Here is a 23,736-nt window from a genome sequence, read left to right as displayed (position 1 = left end):
AATAGGTCGCTGATCTGTCACTCTGAAAGGTTATAGCAACTGATATGAATGTCTGGGGTCCCTTCATGGATCACCAAAATGTTGGAATAGTGAATAATAATATGGGGAGTCACAAATCACCAATCTGACCATACGTTCCTTGGTTAAATCCTAAAAGCCAGATTGTTACATTATGAAGTTGTACTAAACGTGTCTAACTGCCTAAAAATGAGCAATCACTACACCCCACACAGTAACACAGTATTAAAAATGTGACTTGTATACTTACAAATATGCCTGACCTAGGGATGACCATCTCACTCTGGTGTGCTACTCATGGTCTGATCAACAACTTAGTTTCATGGCTGTCTTTATACACTTCAGCTACCTTGCTGGTTTTTAGCAAAATCCCAGTTTGAGATAGTTTATCCCTGCTAATTCCCTTCCTCTGAGGCTTTTATCTTCTCCTACACACACACAAACCCTCTATCCTGGCTTATGAGCAGAACAGTGGGAAGGTTTGAGTTTGTATCTTTGAAGACAATTCCCTTTTGTCATGTTATTTCAGCTATTTATTTTATTAGTTTTGGAGTCAAACATCCCCCACACACACATTACAAGTAACACTACTAGTTCTCACAGCCTTCTTCTACTTATTGGTTGGAGCTTTTTCCCTACTAGCCACAATCTATAAAGCAAATACAGTATTTTCTTAATCACACAGAAGTTGACTCTAATTTTCTAATTGCACATTTATCACACACAGTGGGAACATGCCTCCAAGTATAACAAATGCATTAGGTGCTCATTGACATTTGGGATTGTGCGTATGAACCCACACATGCACATCACAAAATATGCATTTTGTACTTAAGATTGAACAACATGAACTTAGATATACTGGAACAGATTTTAATCAGTGTCAATGGAGCTATATGCACCTGTGCCAGCTGGAAACCTTTCACAATACCAGTTCTGATGGAAGTGGAATATAATGAATGTAACCACATGGGGCTTTAAATCCTCTTAAAATTATGCACAAACAGGAAAATTCTCACGGTCACATTAGAAACAAGAGAAATTCTTCTGTACAGAAGAGACCATTTGATCACTTTTCTATCTGCAGAGTTATAGGTGAAGATCAACTCCCACCCAACAAAGAGGACAGAAGTTTGAAATCAGCATTACCTGTGAGTATTGAGATAATAATAGTGAAACTCTCTAGTTCTTTACCAGTTGCATGCAGAGCTTGCACTCATGTATTATGAGGTATATTTTCTAATGAATGCATTACCAGATGTACCATTTTATGATGACATTTGAAACAATATTTATAGCTCAGTCCAGATGTTCCACGGTTCAAACCCCATCATTCACTTCACTGCACTTCAGCTTTCGTGAGTCACTACTGTAGGCATGGTGATAGCAGTATGCTACAGTTGCAAAGTACAACAGAATGGAATTGATTTGATTATGGGGGATGATAAACTTATACAACAGCAGAGCTCCATTATAAGACATGTTGGCTCTTGATAGATGAGACAGTACAAACAATCAGCTTCTCCTTCACTATAGTAGAATTATTGCTCTGGCTTAATTTTTGTATTTTTTCCCTTTCCAATAGGCTTCACATTATAACTTTGAAATATTTTAAATAGACAGTATTGCTCTTCTAAAGGCTATAATTTACTTAGGACTACAGTGAGCTACCTTATCTGACAGCTCAAAACTGTCGAGGGAAGGGGAGTCACAAAAGGCAGGTGGAATTATTACATAATGTAAACAATGCACTGCATTAGTGCAAAGGAGCATTTTAATAGAGTAGCTCTGTGGTGTGACTTATCCGAATTTGATCTAATAAGTTCCTTGCATCCTGATCACTTTCTATAAGCAATTGTTGGGTGTTTATCTATCACGCTTGAGTTGCATACCAGGAGGAAGAAAAGGTGGAGCAGGCCCACACAAGGAGCTGTACCGTGTTCAAAAGACAACTCCCTCAAAACAGACACTGGGAGTATTCCTTAGTTCCTCTACCTTTATTGTTAATTCTGCGGGTTAACCAGCGGGTATTTTGAAATGGTGTCATATCAAACCAGTTGGGAGAGCAAACACTATAAATTACCACTGTAAATAAACAGAAAATCCATAGAAATTAAATGAAGTTACTCTGGATTTACTGTGGTATAAACAATAACAGAATTTAATCCTTAACTGGAATCATAGAAAAGAAAATAAAGTCAAAGAATCATGAAACTCAGAAAGACACAAGACATTGAAGCAAATTATTCCAGCCACGTCAGTGCAGAATGGTCCCTAGTGTGTAGAATTCATGTGTTAAACATGCTATTAATGTTAACTTATTTATTAAAGCACCAACTCCTGCCCTGAGTAACTACCAGGCATTCAACAGACTTATTCCAGATTTAACCCCATTCAACCTACATCGCACTGTAGCCCTGTACACATATTTTTCATGCCTTTATCTTATAGAATGAAACCCACTGTAAGTTTGCAGTTCCATTAGAACTTCCAAAAACCTTCTCTCAGCCTCCATTTTTCAGTGGGTCACATCTCACCTCAGCTTTGCTATGCACACTAGATGGATTCATAACAATTTACACCTTGGAGTTCTCTGTATGGGAACTGGGATGTTGCTGGGGAGGTAGGAGGAAAACCCATCTTGTTCTTTATTAATATATTTGTTTATAATATAAACATTAAATCATTCAAGACTCTGGGGCAAAATAAACTGATTTCCCCATCCTCCAGCAGCAAGCATATTATTACTATTATCATGGCAAAAGAGCCAGAGTACACTATATAGCTATTTTGATAGATGAGCCCTTATGTACAAATAAGCCGATCATTTGGAACCCATAGTCTGATCGTGCATCATTTAAGTCAACAAGAGCAAACTCTGGCCCAAACTAATCCCTTGACCCTTCCTGAGATTAAGCATGCTATTACATGCTGAGCTGCTGTGGGCATGTTTCCTACTGACTTCCTTCTGCTTGCCCTTTATTACACTTGACACGCAAGGAAGAATGAATGGATGTTCTCTGAGCGATATTTGTGACATCTCCAGTAGTCCACTCTCGGACGACTCATCTATTGATGGACATAGGCCTAACGAATCTGAGTTTAAGCACCACCTCTGGCCAGCACACTCTCCAGACCTCCCAGCAAGAGTGCCGCTTTTGGATATGCTGGAAGATAAGGTAGGCATAGCTGTAATGCAGCCTTCTTCTGAGACTGAGTTTCAGGCCAGGACAATGAAGGTGCACATCCAAAATAATGTCACATTCTCATCTCACAATGCACTGCTGCCCCTCATCAAGAATGGGACTAATTTCTGCTTTCAGTGATGTCCAAGAAATTCCAGAGTTATTCCACACAGTTCAGAGAAGTCCGCCCCACCCCCGTTTACAAATGCATAGTGGGGAGCAGAATTTCACTCACAAGCTAATTGTATTTTAACTAATTGATTATCCCCTTAATAGTTTCAGAACACATAACCTGATGAATAATATAATAACCAAGTCCTCTTGACATCCACACACATTCTGTTATATTTAGACCTCCACATCTCAGTGAAGCATAAAGCATAATGTGCCAGCATTAATCTATATCCCAGGTCAAGTATTCCTTTGAACAAAGAGCAGAAACTAATGCAACCTGCCATCGTCATTTCTTTCATGACAATGTAGGTTCTGCACAGAAAGTAAGCACCAATGAAGCTTAAATTTCTGCTATTAATTTTGGCCCCCTGTTCAGCAAAACACTTAAATCTCTTTTTGGGTTCAGTGGAATAACCAATTCATTCTTAAATTCCTAACTGAATAGGAATGGACTCATGCATGTGCTCCAGTGAATTAAGGCCTTAAGCAAGTACCTTTTTCATTTCTATTATACAACTTACCTGACCAGGTAAGTAGAACCACCTTAGGAGGGACATTATGTTCCCTACTGTGTAATATTTCCAAATTACTTCAACATAAAGCATCTCAGTTAGATTTCCAGATGCAAACCATTGTACAGACGAAATCTGAGTCAAGACTTACAATCTCTTTGATAAATGCCTCAGTTTTGCTGCCAAGGAGTGTGACATACTTGAATTTCTCTGTGGGTTTCAAGATACCCATCCTGGCCAGACCATCTCATTTACAATGTGTTTACAGCATGATCTTTTTCTGATAAACTGCTCATGTTTCAGTTTGTCAGCTGGGTCTTTCAAGGGACATCCCAGGTGATGTTCGTCAATAACCCTATCAGTGGGATTATCATGTACACAAATACCTAGTTACTCAATCAGAATGCAAGGAAGCATGCAAAGAATGCTAAGCACTGAATAAAGATTACATTTTTATGCCAAACCCAAAACACACTTTCTATTGGTTTTATGAATTAGCCAATTTTTTTCGGCATAATAATTAACAGGGAAAAAAACTGTGTTTAAAAGCTGAGTCATTTGTCTGCATATTCAGTCAGTGTCCGCATGCACTTTTCTTGGACGGAAAATTCTGATACTCAGTTTTTTATACTTGATGTGGCCAAGTGCATTCCATTCTGAAATGAAAGATCTTTAGAAAGTTAAAAGTTCAAAGCATTTGCTGCATCTATTGTGCCTAAGAAAGCAAGGAAGGTAGGAAGGCTAAACAAACAAACAAACAGAAAAGAGTAACAGAACTATGGAGATACTTAGGTACAGGTCATAATGCCCTGAGTAACTACGCAGTCTTATTATTTTCATTGCTTTTCTCCTTTTTGCTTCCCTTTTTTGTCTGTTGGTACTCATTTATTGAATCAATCATCTGAAATAAGAGTGTACGCTCTTCTGAGCAGATGTCACATCTGCACTTGTTTTGGTGAGGCACCTATGCTAACTTAATTAAGGCATTTCAGAAAATAAAGCAGGTGTTTTTTATCTTGTGCAAAAATTGATTTTCATATTTCTTTTCAAAGCTGGGCAATAGTATATAGCAGTAAACTAGACAGAGAACATGTAACCAGGTGTTCTGCCAACTGCTCAGCTGTGTGTTTTAGGCCCTACATTGCTACAGTGAAGGGAGGTTCTCCTTTAATGTAAGTAACAGGAGTCTGTACTTTTAAAACATGAACACTCTCCCCATTGCTGCCATGAAGCTCTAAATGACCACAATATGCAGGAAAGGGACAACTGTTAGGCCATAAGTGGCTATAGATCCATGACAATATTTGTGTGTGAATAAGCAATTTTGGAATAACCCTATGGAGTAGCCATTCCCAAAAGTCCTACCCTTCCAAACAGTGAATGAATTCCAGTGGAAACCTTGGAGATATTTGCTGTCATGGTGCAAAATTAGGACCTGCTCCATAAGCATTTGAGCCAAGATTTTCAAAAAATGTGTGAAATTAGGATCCTACATTCCATAAGAATCTTTCTAATTACTGTAACAAGCCTTGGATTGGGCCCTGGGTCTCTTAAATAAGTGCTGAGCACCTTTGAAAATCAGACATTCCAGCCCATAGAATCATAGAATCATAGAACATTAGAACTGGAAGGGACCTCAAGAGGTAATCGAGTCCAGTCCCCTGCCCTTTTCACAGGACCAAACACCACCTAGATCATCCCTGAGAGGTGTCTGTCTAATCTGCTGTTAAATATCTCCAGTGATGGAGATTCTACAGCCTCCCTAGGTAACTTATTCCAGTGTTTAACCACCCTGACAGTTAGGAAGTTTTTCCTAATGTCTAAGCTAAACCTCCCTTGCTGCAGTTTAAGCCCATTGCTGCTTGCCCTGCCCTTAGAGGCCAGGGAGAACAATTTTTCTCCCTCTTCCTTGTAACCCTCTTTGAGGTACTTGAAAACCACTATCATGTCCCCTCTAAATCTTCTCTTTTCTAAACTAAACAAGCCCAGTTCTTTCAGTCTTCCCTCATCGCTCATGTTCTCTAGACCTTTAATCATTCTTGTTGTTCTCTGCACCTTTTCCAATTTCTCCACATCTTTCTTGAAACATGGTGCCCAGAACTGGACACAATACTCCATATGAGATCTAATGAGCACCGAGTAGAGCAGAAGAATGACTTTCATGTCTTGCTCTCAATGCTCCTGTTAATGCATCCCAGAATCATGTTTGCTTTTTTGGCAACAGCATCACACTGTTGACTCATATTTAACTTGTCCACTATGACCCCTAAGTCCCTTTCTGCAGTACTCCTTCCTAGATAGTGCTTCCCGTTCTATACGTATGAAGCTGTTTCTTCCTAAGTGGAGCACTTTGCATTTGTCGTTATTAAACTTCATCCTGTTTACCTCAAACCATTTCTCCAGTTTGTCTAGATCATTCTGAATTATGAGCATATCCTGCAAAGCAGTTGCAACCCCTCCCAGTTTGGTATCCTCTTCAGACTTAATAAGCATACTCTCTATGCCAATACCTAAATCATTGATGAAAATAGAACTGGTCCCAAAACAGAGCCCTGCGGAAACCCACTTGTTATGCTCTTCCAGCCTGACTGTGAACCATTAATAACTACTCCCTGAGAATGGTTATCCAGCCGGTTATGCACCCACCTTATAGTGGTCCCATCTAAGTTGTCAAATGCCTTACTAAAGTCAAGGTATACCACATCCACTGCCTCTCCCTTATCCACAAGACTTGTTATCCTGTCAAAAAAAGGCTATCAGATTGGTCTGGAATGATTTGTTCTTTACATATCCATGCTGACTGTTACCTATCACCTTATTTTCATCCAGATGTTTGTAGATGAATTCCTCAATTATTTGCTCCATTATCTTTCCTGACACAGAAGTTAAACTTGACTGGTCTGTAGTTTCCTGGGTTGCTCATTTTTCCCTTTTTATAGATGGGCACTTTTTTGCTCTTTTCCAGTCTTCCAGAATCTCTCCTGACTTCTAGGACTTTTCAGAGATGATAGCTAAAGGCTCAGAAAGGCTCAGAAACCTCCTCTATCAGCTCCTTAAGTATTCTAGGATGCATTTCATCAGGCCTTGGTGACTTGAAGACATCTAATTTTTCTAAGTAATTTTTAACTTGTTCTTTATGTATTTTATCCTGTAACCCGACACCCTTCCCACTAGAATGCTTTGTGTTAGGCATTTCTGCATTGGTCTTCTTGTGAAGACCAAAACATGGCCTAACTCCCAGAGTTCCCTCAGAACTAGGCACCTACATAGCTTTAAGGATCAGTGCCATCGGCCCTACTTCAGCCAAGCACATAAGCACAAGCTTGTGTTTTTGTGCTTTCCTGGATTTGACCTCATTTAAATGATTAAATATGGACATTTGGGTCTAAGTTTAAGCATTCACTTTTGGTGTCTGGAAGAAACAGCTACCAAATTTCAAACAAAAAATAAGATGAAAAAAGTGTTAACTGTGCGTGTACATATCCATTGGAACAACTTCCTAACGGATGTGATGGATTCTCCATAATGCAGAATCTTGGGGATGAAATCTTGACTCCACTGATATCTTTGGCAAAGCTCCTACTTGCTTCAGAAGGGCCTTGGTTTCAACCTTTAAATCAATAATTGATTTATTTCTAGAAGATATGTTGTATTTGAGTCACAGGTTATTACTCAGTGAAATTATGTCCTGCATTACACCCAAGCATGCCAACGGGGGTGGAGAGGTGAACAGGGCCTGGTAATTTGAAAAGGTTCAGGGCTTCTGGCCATCACTGTTGTTGCTAGAGCAACAGCAGCAGTGGATGGAGTCCCAGGCCCTTTAAATCACTGCTGGAGTGCCAGGTGACTTGTTCCAGATGGTTCTGAAGGCTAGTGGGGTGGGGAGTGGGTGTTCTGGCGCTGAGGGCTGGCTGCCCTCAGCTAGTCCTTCTGTCTGAGGACCCAACCCTTCTAAGAGCATAGAACCAGACCCCACCACCACCACTACCTTTCTCAGAGGTCCAGAAAGTCTGTCGGCCTCCCTGATTACACCTCCAGTCATTCTAGATGATCAAGGTTCTTTTTGTCCTTCAGATTGATAACTCTATGAAAATTTTGTCCTTGGGTATTGTTGTGAGGAGCAATTCAGAGAATCTGGGAGAGATGAAGGATGTGACCTCATCCAGTGAATAGTGATACTTTAATGAAAAGCAGATATTTCCGTAACAAGCCATCTTCTCTCTAGTTGCTCCCTGTTTCAGTGTGCAATAAATACTATGTGGCACAGAGAATAAACACCAGCTATATTGTAACTTGTAATACATTGTCTCCTTTCCTGAATTCCTCCAAAGACTCTGAAAACAACGATGGAAAGCAGTACTGAAATCAAGATTGACAAAAAAGAGGAAAAGAAGACACAAAAACAGAAGTCAGTGAGAAAAGGCGGGAAGCAATTCTGCAAAGTCCTTGGTTACTTCACAGGAGACATGAAAGCATTTGGAGATTGGCTTCAAGGTAAGTCCATTTCAACTGTGGATCACAGTCCATCGAAAAAGCACTGCAGCTAACAAATAGGAACCAGAATGTTCCATGTGTGTTGAGTAATTTGAGAATGATTTGGTTCAACAACTGCAGAAGAGAAATGATAATATTGTACTATTCCTACATTACAGAGGAAATGCCCCTTGTGCAAAAAGCCAGCAAGAGGCTCAAACACCACTCAAGCGCTTGAGCTGAAATTCACCCCTTTGTGCTGACTCTTCTGCAGAGGAGAGACTTTTATCCCAGGTTTATTTCAGTGTTGGCCATCCCTTATCATGCTCTACTTTCTTTCCACAGACTAACATTTTCCCAAATACAGTAGGAAGTTACATCGGGCATCTGTGGGTTTGATCCCTTGATAAATCAGCAGCAAGATACTCAACTATTCTGCTACCCACGATGTAGCCATCATAAGTGAGACAGTTTGTTTGAATCTGTCCCATTATCCTTTAGAAAGGGAAGTCTAATACCTGCACTATCTCAGTTGTTTTCAAACTGCAAACCATTATACAACCAATCATAAACCATGAATTGAGTTTTACAACTTTATTGGCTTTGCTGCCAAGCAGTGTGTTGTCCTTGGATTTCCCCACGCCTTTGCAGGAAACCATGCATCTCATTCACAAAAAGTTTACAATGGGTTCTCTTGCAGATAAACCACTCCCATTGCAGTTTGTCGACTGGGTCCTACGAGGAATATCCCAGGTGATGTTTGTCAATAATCCGCTCAGTGGCCTTATCATGATTGCTGGGTTCCTTGTCCAGAATCGTTGGTGGACACTCACAGGCTGTCTGGGAACAGTTGTCTCAACATTTACCGCACTGATTCTGAGTCAGGACAGGTAGGCTGCTCGGGGGTCCTCTAAAAATCAACTGATATTTAAAATATTGTGATAAGTGAGAAAGAAGATCCACATTCAGATTTTTGTCCTTTCATGGGCTGAGTAGTTAGCATGTCTTATCTTCACATATCAATGGAAAGACAAAGTACTTCCTAATCTGTTGCAATGTAAAAACAAGGAGTCCTGCAGTACCTCATGCTCATGGTCAGATATGTAAAACTGTCTGTGAGGATAGTCCCTCTAATAGTTGATGCTGAAAACTGGGTGTATATCTTTTGCAGTACTGCCAAGAGAAATACTGAATCTAAAGATGACACTGCATCCAACAGAACCAGGATGAGTGAATGTTAGCCATAAGGCACAAAGACAGCAGTTGGATTCAGCACAAGAGTCTTGCTTAGACACTATTTTTTCTGCCCTTCACGTTCATTTCATTGTCATAGTCTTGGCTGTGGCAGTCCTGAAGCTTTATTTTATTCTATTTTATTTTATTAAAAGGCTCATAAACAGATCAGTTCGGTCTTTTGAAGTAGAATCACTCACATACCGGAAACTGGTCTCCTCCTGGTTTTTTTTCATTCTCTTTTTAAGACATAAAACACAAGTACACTTTCACAATTACACAATAGAACAAGAAAGCAGTCAAGTAGCACTTAAACTGCTTTTTTGTTTTGATAGTATATAGACTGGCACGGCTCCCTCTCTGTTACAATAGAACAAGGTTCACAATATTATAGTTTGAGTCTCAGTTCACTGCACACCTCTTCTTATATCTCACTTACTGACTGGTGATGCCCTGCCCCTAATATACCCTTTCAGGCATGGTCAGCAACACTCTATTAGGTTCAAATCAGTTTTTTTTTTTCTCCCACAGATCCGGCATAGCAGCAGGACTCCATGGCTATAATGGGGTCCTGGTGGGACTGCTCATAGCAGTGTTCTCTAACAAGGGAGATTTCTATTGGTGGCTTCTCCTGCCTGTTACTCTTGTGTCCATGACATGGTAAGTTACACACTTTTAGACTCCTGTGAAAGCCCAACCAGTTGTGTGTCTTAGACTTTAAAGCCAGAAGGGAACACCAGTTTATCTAAGGTACATCTACACTTGCAGGAAGATTGACACCATGGTTTTCGATTTAGCACGCCTAGTAGGACCACACTAAATTGATCCAGAGAGCTCCACTGTTGATGCTAGTGCATTGTGAGGAGTAAGGGAAGTCAAAGGGAGAATTTCTCTGGTTGGCCTCCCACTGTGGGGACAGCAGGAAAAATCAATGTATGATATGTTGACGCCAGCTAGAGCTGGTATCTGGAATCAATTTTTCCCTCTAGTGTAGACCTGGCCTTACTCTGGCCTCCTGCACCTATCACCAACTGCCAACACCCACACGTCACACCCCACAAGCAAAATAATACTGAAGTATTGCAACCTCCAGAAGACTAGATTCCTGTGTGCCACAGGCAGACAAGAGGGACTGAGGTGTCTTAGTATTTGGATTCTGATTCCTTCCATTCCTGAGACATCAGATTGTTATATGTTGTATTGCATAGATTTTAAACTAATGATATCATGCTGCTACTACTACTAGGGTGGGATTTTGTGTTGCTGTGCACATGCAAAGGTCATGTCCCTCCCAGGTTTGCTTCCCTGCAGAAAAATCATTTTCTGACAGGAAGCCAAAGGAAGCTGCAGGAGAGGTCGTGTGGCCCTCCCCACACTGTGGGTGTGTTGTTTGGGCCAGCTGGAGCAGCTGGCAGAGAGGTAATTCACTCCAGGGAGAGGAGGAAGAGGGGGTGCCCAACTGGTAGATCCTCTTCCCCTGCAAAGAGCAGCCAAGGCTGAGTCAGACACATGCAGAAACCTCTCTGGGCTGCAGGAAGCCACGTGCACGTGCGTGCACACACACACACACACACACACACACACACACATGCTTTCTGCCCCTTGCACTCCACAGCCATGGGGAGAGGGGTCATTGTACAGGGAGCTGCTGCCCCATCGGCCCAAACACTGTGCACCTGGATCCCCTGATACCTTGATCCTCTTCCCAGCCAAATCTCACCCCTCCCGCACCCAGACCACTCACCACCTTGCCTTGCTCGATGCACCCAGAATTTCTTGCACCCAGACTCAGCCTCCCCAAATCCCAGCTTCCCACTCAAACCCTCCTGATCCCCGTGATCCCTGCATCTGAATTCAGACCATTCCCTGCCGAGACTCTTGCATTTAACACCCCACCACAGGGAGTCCCACCCCCTGTACCTGGGGCTTCCTTAAACCTGGACCCCCACCCTCTCAGAAGTCCCCCCATGCTGAGCCCCAGCAACTTTCACCTGGTTCCCCCTGCACTCAGAACCACCTGCCCGCAATGATTTCCTGTGCAGCCACATCCTGACCTGCACCCAGGTCCCCCATTGAGCGACCCAGATTGCCCTGCACAGAGCACTCTCATCCCACACCAGGATACCCCACTCAAGCCCCTCCATGCTTGGATCCTGCCTGGCTGAGCCTACCTGCACACAGCTGGCTCACTTTGCGTGGCGGGGGGCAGGGCCCTGGGGCATTTCTGGGGCAGGCCGATCAATGGCAGACTCATCACTGAGTCCCTCTCCAGTGTAGAAGACTGCAGGGGTATTTTCCACCTTCATCCAGCCAGGGCCTCTATTCCCCACAGCTGAGCTGGAGCCTATGCATTTATTTATGGACAACATTTGAGGAATTTTGTAGAATTTTAAAATATCGTGCACAGAATTACTTGGAGGGGCTGCAGAATTCCTTCCAGAGTCTACTATATATATACATATATATAGGCTTCTAAAGCTGAGTGGTTTTACCATCATCTACTCTTATAGATTTTAGATTAATCCTTTCTAAAATAAATTTTCAGTTTACATGTAAATTCCATGCTTAACTGAAATTAATTCAATGTGCTACATGTTAGCCATTACAGTATATGTCAATTGTTCACTGAAAGGGGAACAGGGACATTATTTTCACCATTTCCCTGCCTTTGTGAACCACACGTGTTTCATTTATTTTTTTACTTGCACAAATGAGTATTGTAAAAATGTTATAAAAATCCCAGATACAAAAGCTACTCACCAGTTCTTACCCAAGATGACTGCTGATAATGAAAATAACTAATGATATTTTACTAGCCTATCAACCAATGGTGTACCCAGGCAAATTGGCAACCAATTTTTTTGAAGCCAAGACATTTTGCTGGAAATGGCTGAAACACTGCTTGTCTGCCCAGAGATCAAGCAGTGAATTATAAACAGTTTTAGTGCTGCCACAGGCTTCATCTGTTATTTTAACTATCCACAGCCTCATCCCATAAGATTGTGCAGAATCCCAGCTCTCTTGCAGCTCAGGCTTGGCTGTAATATGATATGGAGCCCTCACTAGCACTAATAAATTAAGGGCCAGATCCTCAGCTGATGTAAATCAGCTTCATTAAAGTTAGTAGAGCTTTGCCAGTGTGAAGATCTGCCCCCACCCCCAAGTATTTTAGGGTAACAAAAGCAGGGAGGAAATCTGTGTAGTTTTTTGCAATGCAATGCACAGGTATGCATGTGGGAGTTGCAAAACAACGTATAATAAATCTGATTGTTTCAGAAGGACCTCTGGAACTCAGACAGTTCCTAACAAAACCCAGAAGACATGAAAAATATTCATTTAATCAATTATTTGTCAGAATAATGGATAGTTTTTGCTTGGCTGGAAGATCTGAGGAATTGATTTTTACACTCTACTAATGAGATCATTTTGTTCTTCTTCCAGCCCATTTTTTTCCAGTGCTTTAGGCTCAATCTTCAGTAAGTGGGATCTTCCTGTTTTCACCCTGCCTTTCAACATGGCACTGACTTTATACTCGGCTGCCACCGGACACTATAACCTTTTCTTCCCTTCTGTCCTCATTCAACCTGCAACATCAGAGCCCAATATCACCTGGTCCAAAATTGATGTGCCAATGGTAAGAGTCACTACAGAAACATTACACTCCCCTTACACAATTAGCCAATAAAGAGGCATTTTTATTTTTTATTCCTTTTTTTTTTTCTGACAGAGTCCCATAATACAATTCTATATTTACATGGTAACAAGTAACCAATATGTAATACTTCACTCTGGAAATGGTCTGTTTTGGTGACTTTGGGTTTAGAGTTGCCAAGTATGTAAAACATGCAAGTGGACCTAAATGTACATGCTATAATCCTCAGTGAATCTGTGGATTCTAATAAGCCATTACTATGGAAACACTGGTCCTGGCTCTATAATTAGGTTCAAGTTTTCATGTCATGCAAGGATAAAAATGCTGCATCGTTTATTACTAATACAGAGTATTAAGTTTTTCAAAATCACCTTTCTGTTGAGAAATTGGCAAAGACACTAGTATGGTGGGATCATTGGAAACTCATGTACAGGCAGACATGCAGTTTTTGGGGGGGTTTTTTGTAGACAATGTCTGTGCTGGACCTATACAAAACCCAGGTTTTATACTGCTGTGGTCCCTCTACTATTAACCAACCAGTTCTATTTCCAAAGTTCCGCTGCCATCACTAATTAATCCTGAAGTACAAAATCAGATTGTAGAAAGGAACATTTCAAATTTAAATTTGTTAAGAGAGTTGGAGAAGGGAATCAGCCTCTGCCAAGCAAAGAAAGAAAAAAAAAGGGATAATAGGTGTTATTTATAAGCTTCTAGCAAGAATTATACATAGAGCAGTAAAACAAAGCACAACTCTACAGGGCACAAAATCAAACAAAAATGGTAGAACCAAATCTAAACTGCCAATTACACCATATATGTCTGGTTATTACCACCCCAACACTGCATTCCTTCCATGCCTCAAACAGTGGTTGATGCCAAAGAGTTTAGGGTGCACATGGTAAGAAAGGGAACATATTGACTGCTGATGAAAATGAGCAAAGCTCGTTTGAAGTAATGGAATGAACCTCATTTATAATGGGAAAGAATTTTCCCTTTCTTTGGAAAATACCTTTATTATTGGAGACCACAAAACTCTCCTTCAGTGGAGATTTATTAATATTAAGGCAAGGAATTAGAAATATTTTCTTATCTTCTCAAACAACTTGAAAGGTGAAAGGGAAAAGCTGTAAGAACTATCTGCAGACAGACTGAAAGACCAGTTTCAAAAGAATGATTTTTCATTAAAATGACGCTTTGTGTGTGTGTGTGTGTGTGTGTGTGTGTGTGTGTGTGTACATGTGCTTTATGCATGTGTCCAAAGCATCCAGTTTCAGTCTACTCTCTTATTGCTATCTGAGCAAGGCATCAGTCCTGGAAAAAAATTAGAGGCTGCACCTCACAGTATCTAATACTTAAAAGAAACTCCATAGACTGAAGCAGGTAAAGGTAAAAGCTGACACTGCTTTTGACCCAGTGTCTACCAAGGCTCACCATCTTCGTGGGTTGTTCCTGGATTACTTATTGACATGTCCCTTGCTTAGGTTTTTGCTCAAAGTGAAAAACCTTTCAGGATAGTAAGAGGACCAGGAGCAAGTGACAGAAAGTCATGATCTGTAGTGTCGCCCCCTGTCATGCCCTGAATAAAACCCCCAAAATAGCTGCAAAGTGAATGGAGGGAGATGTGTGAGAAATCAGAGCCTGAATTTGACAGGCAATCTGAAAGGAGTTTTGTGTAATTACAATGGGCTAATATATCTCCGTGCAGATGAAACAAAACTTACCTGGGCAGCATGACTTGCTGGGAGAGATTTTAGGAAATCAGTCTGTTCAGCTTGCCAAAAAGAAAACCAGTCTAGGTTAAAGAGCCCTTGACATTCTGCTATTGTTTCCCATTGACGTGGTTTCTTTAACCTAGAAAAGAAAGGAGTAGGAGGAATCAAGGGCTGGAAATTAAACCTAGACAAATTCGACTTATAAATAAAGCACAAAGTCTTAACAATGAGGTTGATTAATCCCTGGAACAAATTCAGGGGAGAGATTCTCCATAACTTGATGCCTTCAGATGAAGACTGGGGGCCCTTTGAAAAGACAGTGTTTAGTCAAACGCATGTTACTGGGCTCAGTACAGCAGTAACTGGATGAAATTCTATCGCTTGTGATGCAGGAAGAAGGAGCCTCTGGAAGGAGCTTCTACTTGCTGTTTTGGAGTCCAGAAGAGTGTCTTCCGGACTCCAAATCATGTGACCTTATGCTAATGAGGTGTGGGGAATTTGCATCCGCACCTCATTAGCATATTTTGGGCTGTTTAGTAGCATGCTACTTTCAAAGTGGCATGTGTAGAAACAGCCCAGGGGTTTTGGACCAGCCTATTGAACTCGATAGCAAACTATATCCAAGCTGTAGAATTTTGTAGGCTGATTATAAAACAAGGCAATGAGGTGGTAGCATCTCTCATTGGACAAGCTTCTGCTGGTGAAAGAGGCGAGCTTTCAAGACACACAGAGCTGCTGCTTCATCGCCCCCTTTTTCTTGCTAATATCCTGGGACTGACACGGCTACAGCTACACAGCCTAGAAACCGGCAGGCATTTTTATTAAATTCTGTAGGTACTTGGAGGGTTTTTTATTGATTCCCATTGGCTTACTCCCTGTTATATTGCACAGGACCATTCCATAAGGCCCAACAAGTGAGGCTTTTCTCCTCCCACTGTCTGTGTGATTATTATGGAAATCTCCTTTTCTTTGGGTGTTGTTTGTATGTGCAGAACAATGAAATAACAAACCATACTACAAGCTGAGGGACAACATGGGTGAAGTCGTTCCTTTTACTTGACCCATTTCTGTTGGTGAATGAGACAGGATTTCATCCACCACAGTGGTCTTCCTTGGATCTGGGAAAGGTAACCTAAGGCTGTGTCTACACCACAGGTAGCCACCTGCAGCTGGCCCCAGTCATCTGACTCCAGCTGTGGGGCTGTTTAATTGCCCTGCAAATATTGAGGCCTGAGCTCCTCTAAATTTTGAAATCACAGAGCTCAGACTTATGCCTGAGCCTGATCATCTACACTGCAGTTACACAGCCCTGTAGCCCAAGCCTCACAAGTCCAAGTCAGAAAATCCAGGCCGGCCACAAATGTTTAACTGCAACACACATACCCCAAGTGTCAGAGCTAAATATAAGGGGGAACTGATTGTTAAACAAATGGTGTTAACCAATGTTTCAAGAAGCTATTCAAAAGGAAGTGTGTATTAACTCCTCAACAGACATTAGTTCTATAAAGCTAAACCTTCACCCACCTTGTCTCTCTCACGTTCTGGAAACAGCCTGGCAAGAACAGCATCACTGCAAAGAATGTATACTAACCTGTCTCTTTAAAATGTCTGTAGCTGTTGCAATCCATCCCAGTTGGTGTTGGTCAGGTGTATGGCTGTGATAACCCCTGGACTGGTGGCATCTTCCTGGTTGCTTTATTGATCTCCTCTCCACTCATTTGCTTGCATGCTGCAATCGGATCGGCAGTGGGGATGCTGGCAGGTATTATAGATTATTTTTCTCTTACAGATGTCTGACATGACCACGTAGCAGGAAAAGAATTAAAGCTGGTGGAAACATTTGAAATCTATAAACAGATTAGTGATGGAAAATGGATAGTTGACAAAAATTAAAACTTTTCCAAATACGATTTTGGGGACGTTTTGAATTTGTGCTGAAAAATTTCAAGAGATAGTTTTTTTAACAAGTTTTTTCATTGAATGGAGAGGAGAAGGGGAAGCCACTTTCATTTCTTTGTCTCCACTCTCCACCTTTCCAGCTGACAGGAAGTTGGGATTGATCCTGCTGTTAGCAGGGAGTTGGTCTCAGTGACCTCTGAGGTCTCTTCCAATCCAGTAAAAAATAAACAAGGAAGAGAGAAAACACAAATGATTTTTCCCAGTCAAAATGAAACACATTCCAAATTTATTTTTAACTTGTTTAGAAATTTTTGTTTGAACATATAAAATACACTTTGCAGTAAAGTCCAAATAAAACCAAAAAATGTTAGGAAATATGTGGATCTTTTTGACCAGTTTTTTTGACAAAGATTGAGAGATCTCTCTGATTATCCAATTTGGGGGTGCTTGGGAAAACATTTAGGCCTGGATTCAAACAGGCACATAGATGGTTAACTTCCCCAGGTCATTAGGTGCCTAAATACCTTTGTGGATATGGGCCTTACAGTCCAAATTGGCCATATTCATCAACTTTCAATGCAGTCACAGCGACAGGGATTTTGGCCTCAGTCTTGCCCAAGGAAGTGCAGTGGAATTCCACTAGCTTTGGTAGAGTTCCTCTGAATTTATGGCATTGGAAAAATAGAGCTTGTCCTACTGAGAGTGAGGCCTTCTATCCTCAGGGCAGAATTGAGTCCTTTACAAGTCTGATTCATTCCAGTTCTCAGCTTCTTTTACCCCTTAAGCCCAGCAGTAACTCTTCTCTAACTTCTTGTACAGGCCTGAGCCTGGCAGCACCTTTCAGCAACATCTATGCTGGCTTGTGGAGTTACAACAGTTGCCTTGCATGCATTGCAATTGGAGGAATGTTCTATGCACTCACATGGCAGACCCACCTGCTAGCAATCGCTTGTGGTATGTATTGATGTGTGTCCATTACTGGACTGATTCCTTCTGAAAATGAAAGCACATGAGGCGCTTGTTCTAGAGAGGGGTAAAGCCACAATGTCCACATCTAGGTATGCAGATGAACTTCTACACCGCTGAAGATGATTTTAGTCAGAGGAGCTGATTCAGGGCCATCACTCTCGTTTATGCTGGCAAAACAACAATGATACATTAGCCTTCAGTCAAGTTGAAGCAAACATCTTTCAAAAGCTGTTTAGCTAGTGACTCTGACTTCTGGATAGATGTTCAGATGTATAAAAATGTATCTATTCAATGCTCTTCAACACATTAGGCTGGTAGAGCTGAAACTAGTCACAGACCCAAACCATTTCCCCAGATGTGGGCATGCCTAAACTCTGCAGACAATCTGCCCCAGGCTGTTCCAGATCCATCTCCACCTGAAACTACACATGGCACAAATTCTTATCCCCTTTTGAACGGATAGTGGAATTGTGATTTGGCACAGAGTTCTTTCAGAAATATCTTCATAAAGTAATTCCGTGGCAGGTTTCAGTATATCCCTGTCATGCAGATCTCAAAGTGGACCCTTTGCTTATTTAATAAATGAAATTTGATTTCTTCACTGGCTCTCACTACAGCCTGGCTGAGTCAGGAAGACAGAAAAGACACCGGAGAAACAGTGCTTTCCATTTCTTGCCAGCCTTGCAACTTCAGCAGAAATGTTTCCGAAGATTGTGTTTCCACACTGTCAGTCTTTGGCTTTGTCTTCACTAAAAAGTTTAAAGGATAGCTGCAGCAGTGCTTTAATATGGCCAGGGCAAGAGTGCATGTAGACTCTATGTAAACCAACTCCACGAGGGGAGACGCTAACTGCGGGGAGCGCAGCTCTCAGCATTATAGCCTGGTTTACACTGGTGCTTTGCTTGCTGTGCTCAGGACGGTGTGGGTGGTTTCATGTCTCAGTCAGAAATTCAATGGGCCTTTGACTTGCAAACTTTCAGAGCAGAGGGAGCCATTGTGATCATTTAGCCTGACCTCCTGCACATCACATGAACTTTACCCATCCACTCCTGTAAAAGGCCCACAGCCACTTCCTGAGCCCCCACCACCTCTTCAGCAGCCCCAGTCCAAAATACAGCAATCAGTTGAGACATTGAGTCAAGGCAATTTATTAAAATGTTTAATAAGAACAGTCCAAAGTCTCATCCCAGCAGAACTCCAAGAGTAACCTCCCTCTAACCCGCTTGTAAACCATTCAGTATGACCCACTGTACTCTCCCACTTAACCAGTTCCTTACCCACCTTTCAGTTCTCATAGTCATCCATTTTCCTATTTAACTAATAGTTTCCCATGTGTAACTGCTTTCCTGAACTCCAGGTAGATTAGCTCTTTCCATTGTTTCATATCTATTGCTAGGCATGCTTTGTTGTGCCTTTTGCATGTTGGAAGGTGCTTTTGCTCTCTGTGAAAGGGAGAGCTGAGGCTGAGACTAATCCTTACATCCCCAGGAATGACCTGGGGATGGGACCGTACAATGCAGCGGCAGGATTTGCCCAGAACCCCTGTCCTTACCAGTTTCTTCAGTGCTGTGAATAATTTTATTGAGCAGGCATTGTTTGTTTATCTTTTCACAGCCCTCTTTTGTGCCTATCTGGGAGCAACTGTGGCCAACATGTTTTCTGTGGTAAGTTCTTATTAACCCAGGGCCTATAAATAGTGGGGAGGAAACATTTTTAAGAAGTCAGATTTAAATACTTGCTATTTAGTTGCCAGATACAGCTGGATTGGCAAGGAAGCCAGGTCCCTTTATGATTTGCCATGAACTTGCCCAGAGTCCCAAAGGCCATCGGTGCAAGAACCAAGGACAGAATTTAAAATGTTCTGGCTTTTCTTGCACTCAAATCTACAGTCTATTGGCAACATTATGCCCTGCTTCACATTTGACCTCACTGGAGCTGCACAGTATAATAGGAGGAAAGATTTAGCACTGGTCTTTCTCTGCCCAGCCCATATGCATCATATGTAATAAATCCATGTGATGTTGTTATCATTCCTCAAGCCAATGGCTCTGGTTTGGTGAAGAGGAAGGAGGCAGCTACTCACTTGGGAAACAAGTCAAGACTCCTTTGAGAAGGTTCATCACGAGCCTTCTAGCTTTGAAATAAGTATAAGGCAGGAGAGTTAAGTTAAGGAGGATCTCAGAGGGAGTAAATTGATGAGTATTCTCTTTTTACCCCTCAGTTCGGATTACCAGCATTTACCTGGCCTTTCTGCTTGTCTGCACTAACCTTTCTGTTACTGACCACAAAAAACTCCGCGATCTACAAGTTACCTCTCTCCAAAGTCACTTACCCAGAAGCCAACCGAGTTTATTACCTCACAACAAAGAAACGTCTGCCCCCCTGTGAGGTGTGAAGACTAAAGCAGAGAGGTACTTAGTGCCTCCTAAGATAGCTGCACAGTGTGATACCTGGCAGAAGTGGATTATTGGGCTCAAACTCTAAGAGACTTTGGTTTTTGAACAGAAAAGCTTTTCCTCTATTTTGTGTTTCAACTATCCTCCATAAGTATTATGCTTCTTATTAGAAGAACCTTCAACAGACCCCAATCCATACTGATTTCAAGAACATGTACACGTGTAAACATGTCTAACTTTGAAATAGGATAAAATGATTTATAAGAAGGTGGTTAGGGAGGAGGAAATATAGTCATAAAATCCTAGTAATGGCAGCTGAATTCAGAGCGTTGAAGAGAAGAGTCCCTCTGAGTGCATTAAGGGATTCCTAATCACAGGCCTGGTGCCCAGATACCACAATGGTGGGTGCAGCTTGCAAGATGTCATGGTTCATGGGTTCCATCTTTGTTATTATTATTAAAACTTCGTCTTATCGTAGCATGTAGGAGCTCCAATCATGGACCAGAAAGCATCATGCTAGGTGCTGCCCAAACACAGACCAAAAAGACAATCTCTGCCCCAAACATCTTATGATCTTAGTCTAAGACATGAAACAACAGAGGGATACAGACAGACAGATGGGGAAGTACAAGGCAATAAGGAGACAGTAATGGTCAGCGTGATTGGCAATGCTCTCAGCACACCAACAGCCTCTCCACCATCTACGTTGTAGGAGGGGAGTTGGTTTTATGTGACATGGCAAAGCTGAGTTTTATGGAGCATTTTAAGGAGCCGTATGCATTAGTTTTGTGGATGTTTTCAAGGAGCTTGTCCCAGGTGTGAGGAGGCTGCATTGGACAGAGCATAAAGGTGTTTGAAAATTCAACAAGCAGCCAATGGAGGCCGATCTCTTGGGCCGCCTGGAGGCAAGAGTCAGCTCTTGAGACTAAATAAAAGAGGCTAGGTAGGGTGGGGATAGGCTGCAAAGGGCCTTGAAAGTGAGTGCAAGTATTGTATGTTTAATACAATACAGAAGGGGGACCCAATGGAGAGACGCTGAGAGAGATCAAGGCAACAGTCTAGGAAAATGGGGTCTGCAAACAGCATTCCCAATGGATGTGAATGAGACAAAATTACATATGCCAAGGCCAGAGAAAGGGAGGGTGCAGGAATCAGGACACAAGATGATGGCCACCTGGATGAAGCTGCGTGGATGGGCAGGCAAGGCTGACAGGCACAGCCCACACTTGAGGATCCAGAGATAAGTAACCTCAGAGGGTGCTGCAGAGCCCTCTTGGTTCCTACTTGGTTAGGCCGATAAAGTAAGTCAGACATCATGCTTAAAATGATTAAGCAACTTTGTAAAATCTTATGCTGAAGAAACAAATGTCTCCTTTTTTACAACATTCCACAACTATTTTATAACTCACAGACATTATTTTCACAGTTATTAAAATAGACAGAGAGAACAAATTAAAACTTGAACAGTTCGATCCACACACAACACAGTAAGCAGAAACAGCGATGCCAAAAGCTTCAGTTTAATTGTCTTAGTTAGTGTCTTTGATCATCAAATATGCACAATGTGGAGAGTCTAAAATATCTTCCCTCCACTTGCTTGTAGTTATCTTCAGTCCAGGCACATTCTTCCTCTGCTGTGGAGTACTGCTAACCAGTCAGCTATTGATTAAATTGATCACTTGGGGTATATCACCACTACCAAGGTGATCGACCCAATCTGGGTTGATCTTCCAGAGTTCGATTTCAAGTGCCTGGTAGAAATGCATGAAATCAAACTATCTGGGTTTAGCAGTCAACCCCTGTACTTCTCAATATTGCATGGAGTAAAGGAGGTCAATGGAAGAGTTTCTCCCATCATCCTCCCTCTGCATAGACACAGCCAGGTAAGTTGATTGCAGATAAGTCAATTCTAGCTATGCAACTGTCATAGACACACTAAGCCTCAGTTAAGTCATAAGTGCATAGATTTAAAGAAAACCACGCTGCAAAATGCTTCAGGGTTAGGGACCACAGTGGGTTTTTCTGCTCCTGACTATGGTCCGCTGCTCCCAAATCACACAGGAGGCATGGTCCCTAGTAAAGCAACTGCCGAGTGCTTGCTCTCCTGGGAGTCTAATTCCAGCAATGGAGAGAGAACCTATTGGGGTAGACCTCAAAACTACAACACCCAATTTCTGAAGCCTCTGGATGAGGAGTACTAAATCTGCCTCCCAACAATGACCCAGACACAACACATCACTCCTACTATGCTGCCCTCCCTACCAGAATGGGTCTCTTGAAGAGATAGCTCTCTGTTAGACACAAGGGTTACACAAACACCAAAGGAGAAATATTTAGTCTGACCAGACAATATTTTCCTGCATTTTTGTTGATTTTTGAGAACTGGAGTATTTAAATATGAGCAATGCTTCAAAACTCACTTGAAAATGATACCATTTGCCATGTTTTACTTGTTGATGCTCTGCACAGCATTTTGTGGTGTTAATTAGCACATATAGGTTTTGAGGTTTCATATATACGTTTTCCTTTGCTGTTTAGTAACAATTTTTCAGACATGTAATGTTTAAGTGATCTTAAATACTTCAGAGAATTCTTATATATGGCAAAGAGATTGGAAAAACAAGTTATAGGAGAAAATAAGCAACAACAACAAAAAAACCAACTAGTTTTCAAGATTTTTAGGAGACTGTAACCAAAAGCCGATGCAATATTTAGAGTCTGATTTTACAACACAGCAGATCTCTTTGCTCATGGAAATTTACATCTGCAGATAACTGTATCTAAATTACAACAGAGCCACATAAAATCAATTAGATGCTCAAGTGCTAGTGTTTGCACCTGCAGCTATGAGCACAGTTAGGTGAAGGCACAATTTTGTGGTTGCAGACCCAGGTCTTTAATATCAGCACATAACAGTCCAATCCATTTAGCTTTAAAGTCAATAGATCCCTTCAGTGGACATTGGAGTGGGTCATATTTTGTCCTGAGGATGCCTATGTTTATACATCCCCATATAGCTATATTGCTAAGGAAGCTATTAGTTATCACCATATGAACTGAAATCTACCTACCAGAGACGGTAAAAGTCACAGAGGAAGACCAAAGATTGGATTTCATTGAAATTGCAAAATATATGGAGTATACTTTTTAAATGCCTGGTGGGAATCTGGTGGGAATCAGCATAGATGCATTGAGTTGGATGGAGTTATTTCCGATTACACAAGCTGAGAATCACGGTTGATATATCAATACTGAAGTGAGTCAATCAGAAAAAACAGCAATTAAGTGTGTCTTCTTAAGTCATGCATAAGATCATCTCTGTTGCTTACAGTGGATTATGCCTTCAACAATATATAGCAAAGACGACACTGGTTTGTGTCTCATTGTGACACTCCAAATAGTGTATTCTACACTGTATGTATTAGACATATTTTAATTTCAGACAAGTGACCACAGCATGTTTTCCAGGTCTTCCTGCCATTTATTGTTGTGCCTACTTATACATATTTTGTC

General features: G+C 41.5%; 1 protein-coding gene across 1 annotated transcript; it reads left to right on the top strand.

Moving 5' to 3' along the window:
• Window positions 1-1,162: 1,162 nt before the first annotated feature.
• On the top strand, window positions 1,163-20,224 carry SLC14A1 (solute carrier family 14 member 1 (Kidd blood group)). Its single transcript, XM_074994362.1, has 9 exons — window positions 1,163-1,169; window positions 8,221-8,383; window positions 9,063-9,252; window positions 10,127-10,255; window positions 13,037-13,229; window positions 16,574-16,721; window positions 17,678-17,812; window positions 19,442-19,491; window positions 20,049-20,224. The coding sequence occupies exons 2-9, from the start codon at window positions 8,236-8,238 to the stop codon at window positions 20,220-20,222; spliced, it is 1,167 nt and encodes a 388-aa protein (XP_074850463.1). The 5' UTR covers window positions 1,163-1,169; window positions 8,221-8,235; the 3' UTR covers window positions 20,223-20,224.
• The last annotated feature ends 3,512 nt before the right edge of the window (window positions 20,225-23,736 follow it).

This window comes from Carettochelys insculpta, chromosome 5 (genome assembly GCF_033958435.1).
Source record: "Carettochelys insculpta isolate YL-2023 chromosome 5, ASM3395843v1, whole genome shotgun sequence".
Taxonomy (NCBI): Eukaryota; Metazoa; Chordata; order Testudines; family Carettochelyidae; genus Carettochelys; species Carettochelys insculpta.
The sequence above is the reverse complement of the archived record's forward strand: the minus strand, read 5'-3'. Positions and strand labels throughout refer to the sequence as shown.

Bases quoted from the DNA above. Each gene is read 5' to 3' on its own strand.
- SLC14A1 (XM_074994362.1), top strand. From the start codon at position 8,236: ATGGAAAGCAGTACTGAAATCAAGATTGACAAAAAAGAGGAAAAGAAG. The intron at 8,384-9,062 runs GTAAGTCCATTT...GTTCTCTTGCAG, and splicing joins ATTTGGAGATTGGCTTCAAG to ATAAACCACTCCCATTGCAG. The intron at 13,230-16,573 runs GTAAGAGTCACT...AAATGTCTGTAG, and splicing joins CCAAAATTGATGTGCCAATG to CTGTTGCAATCCATCCCAGT.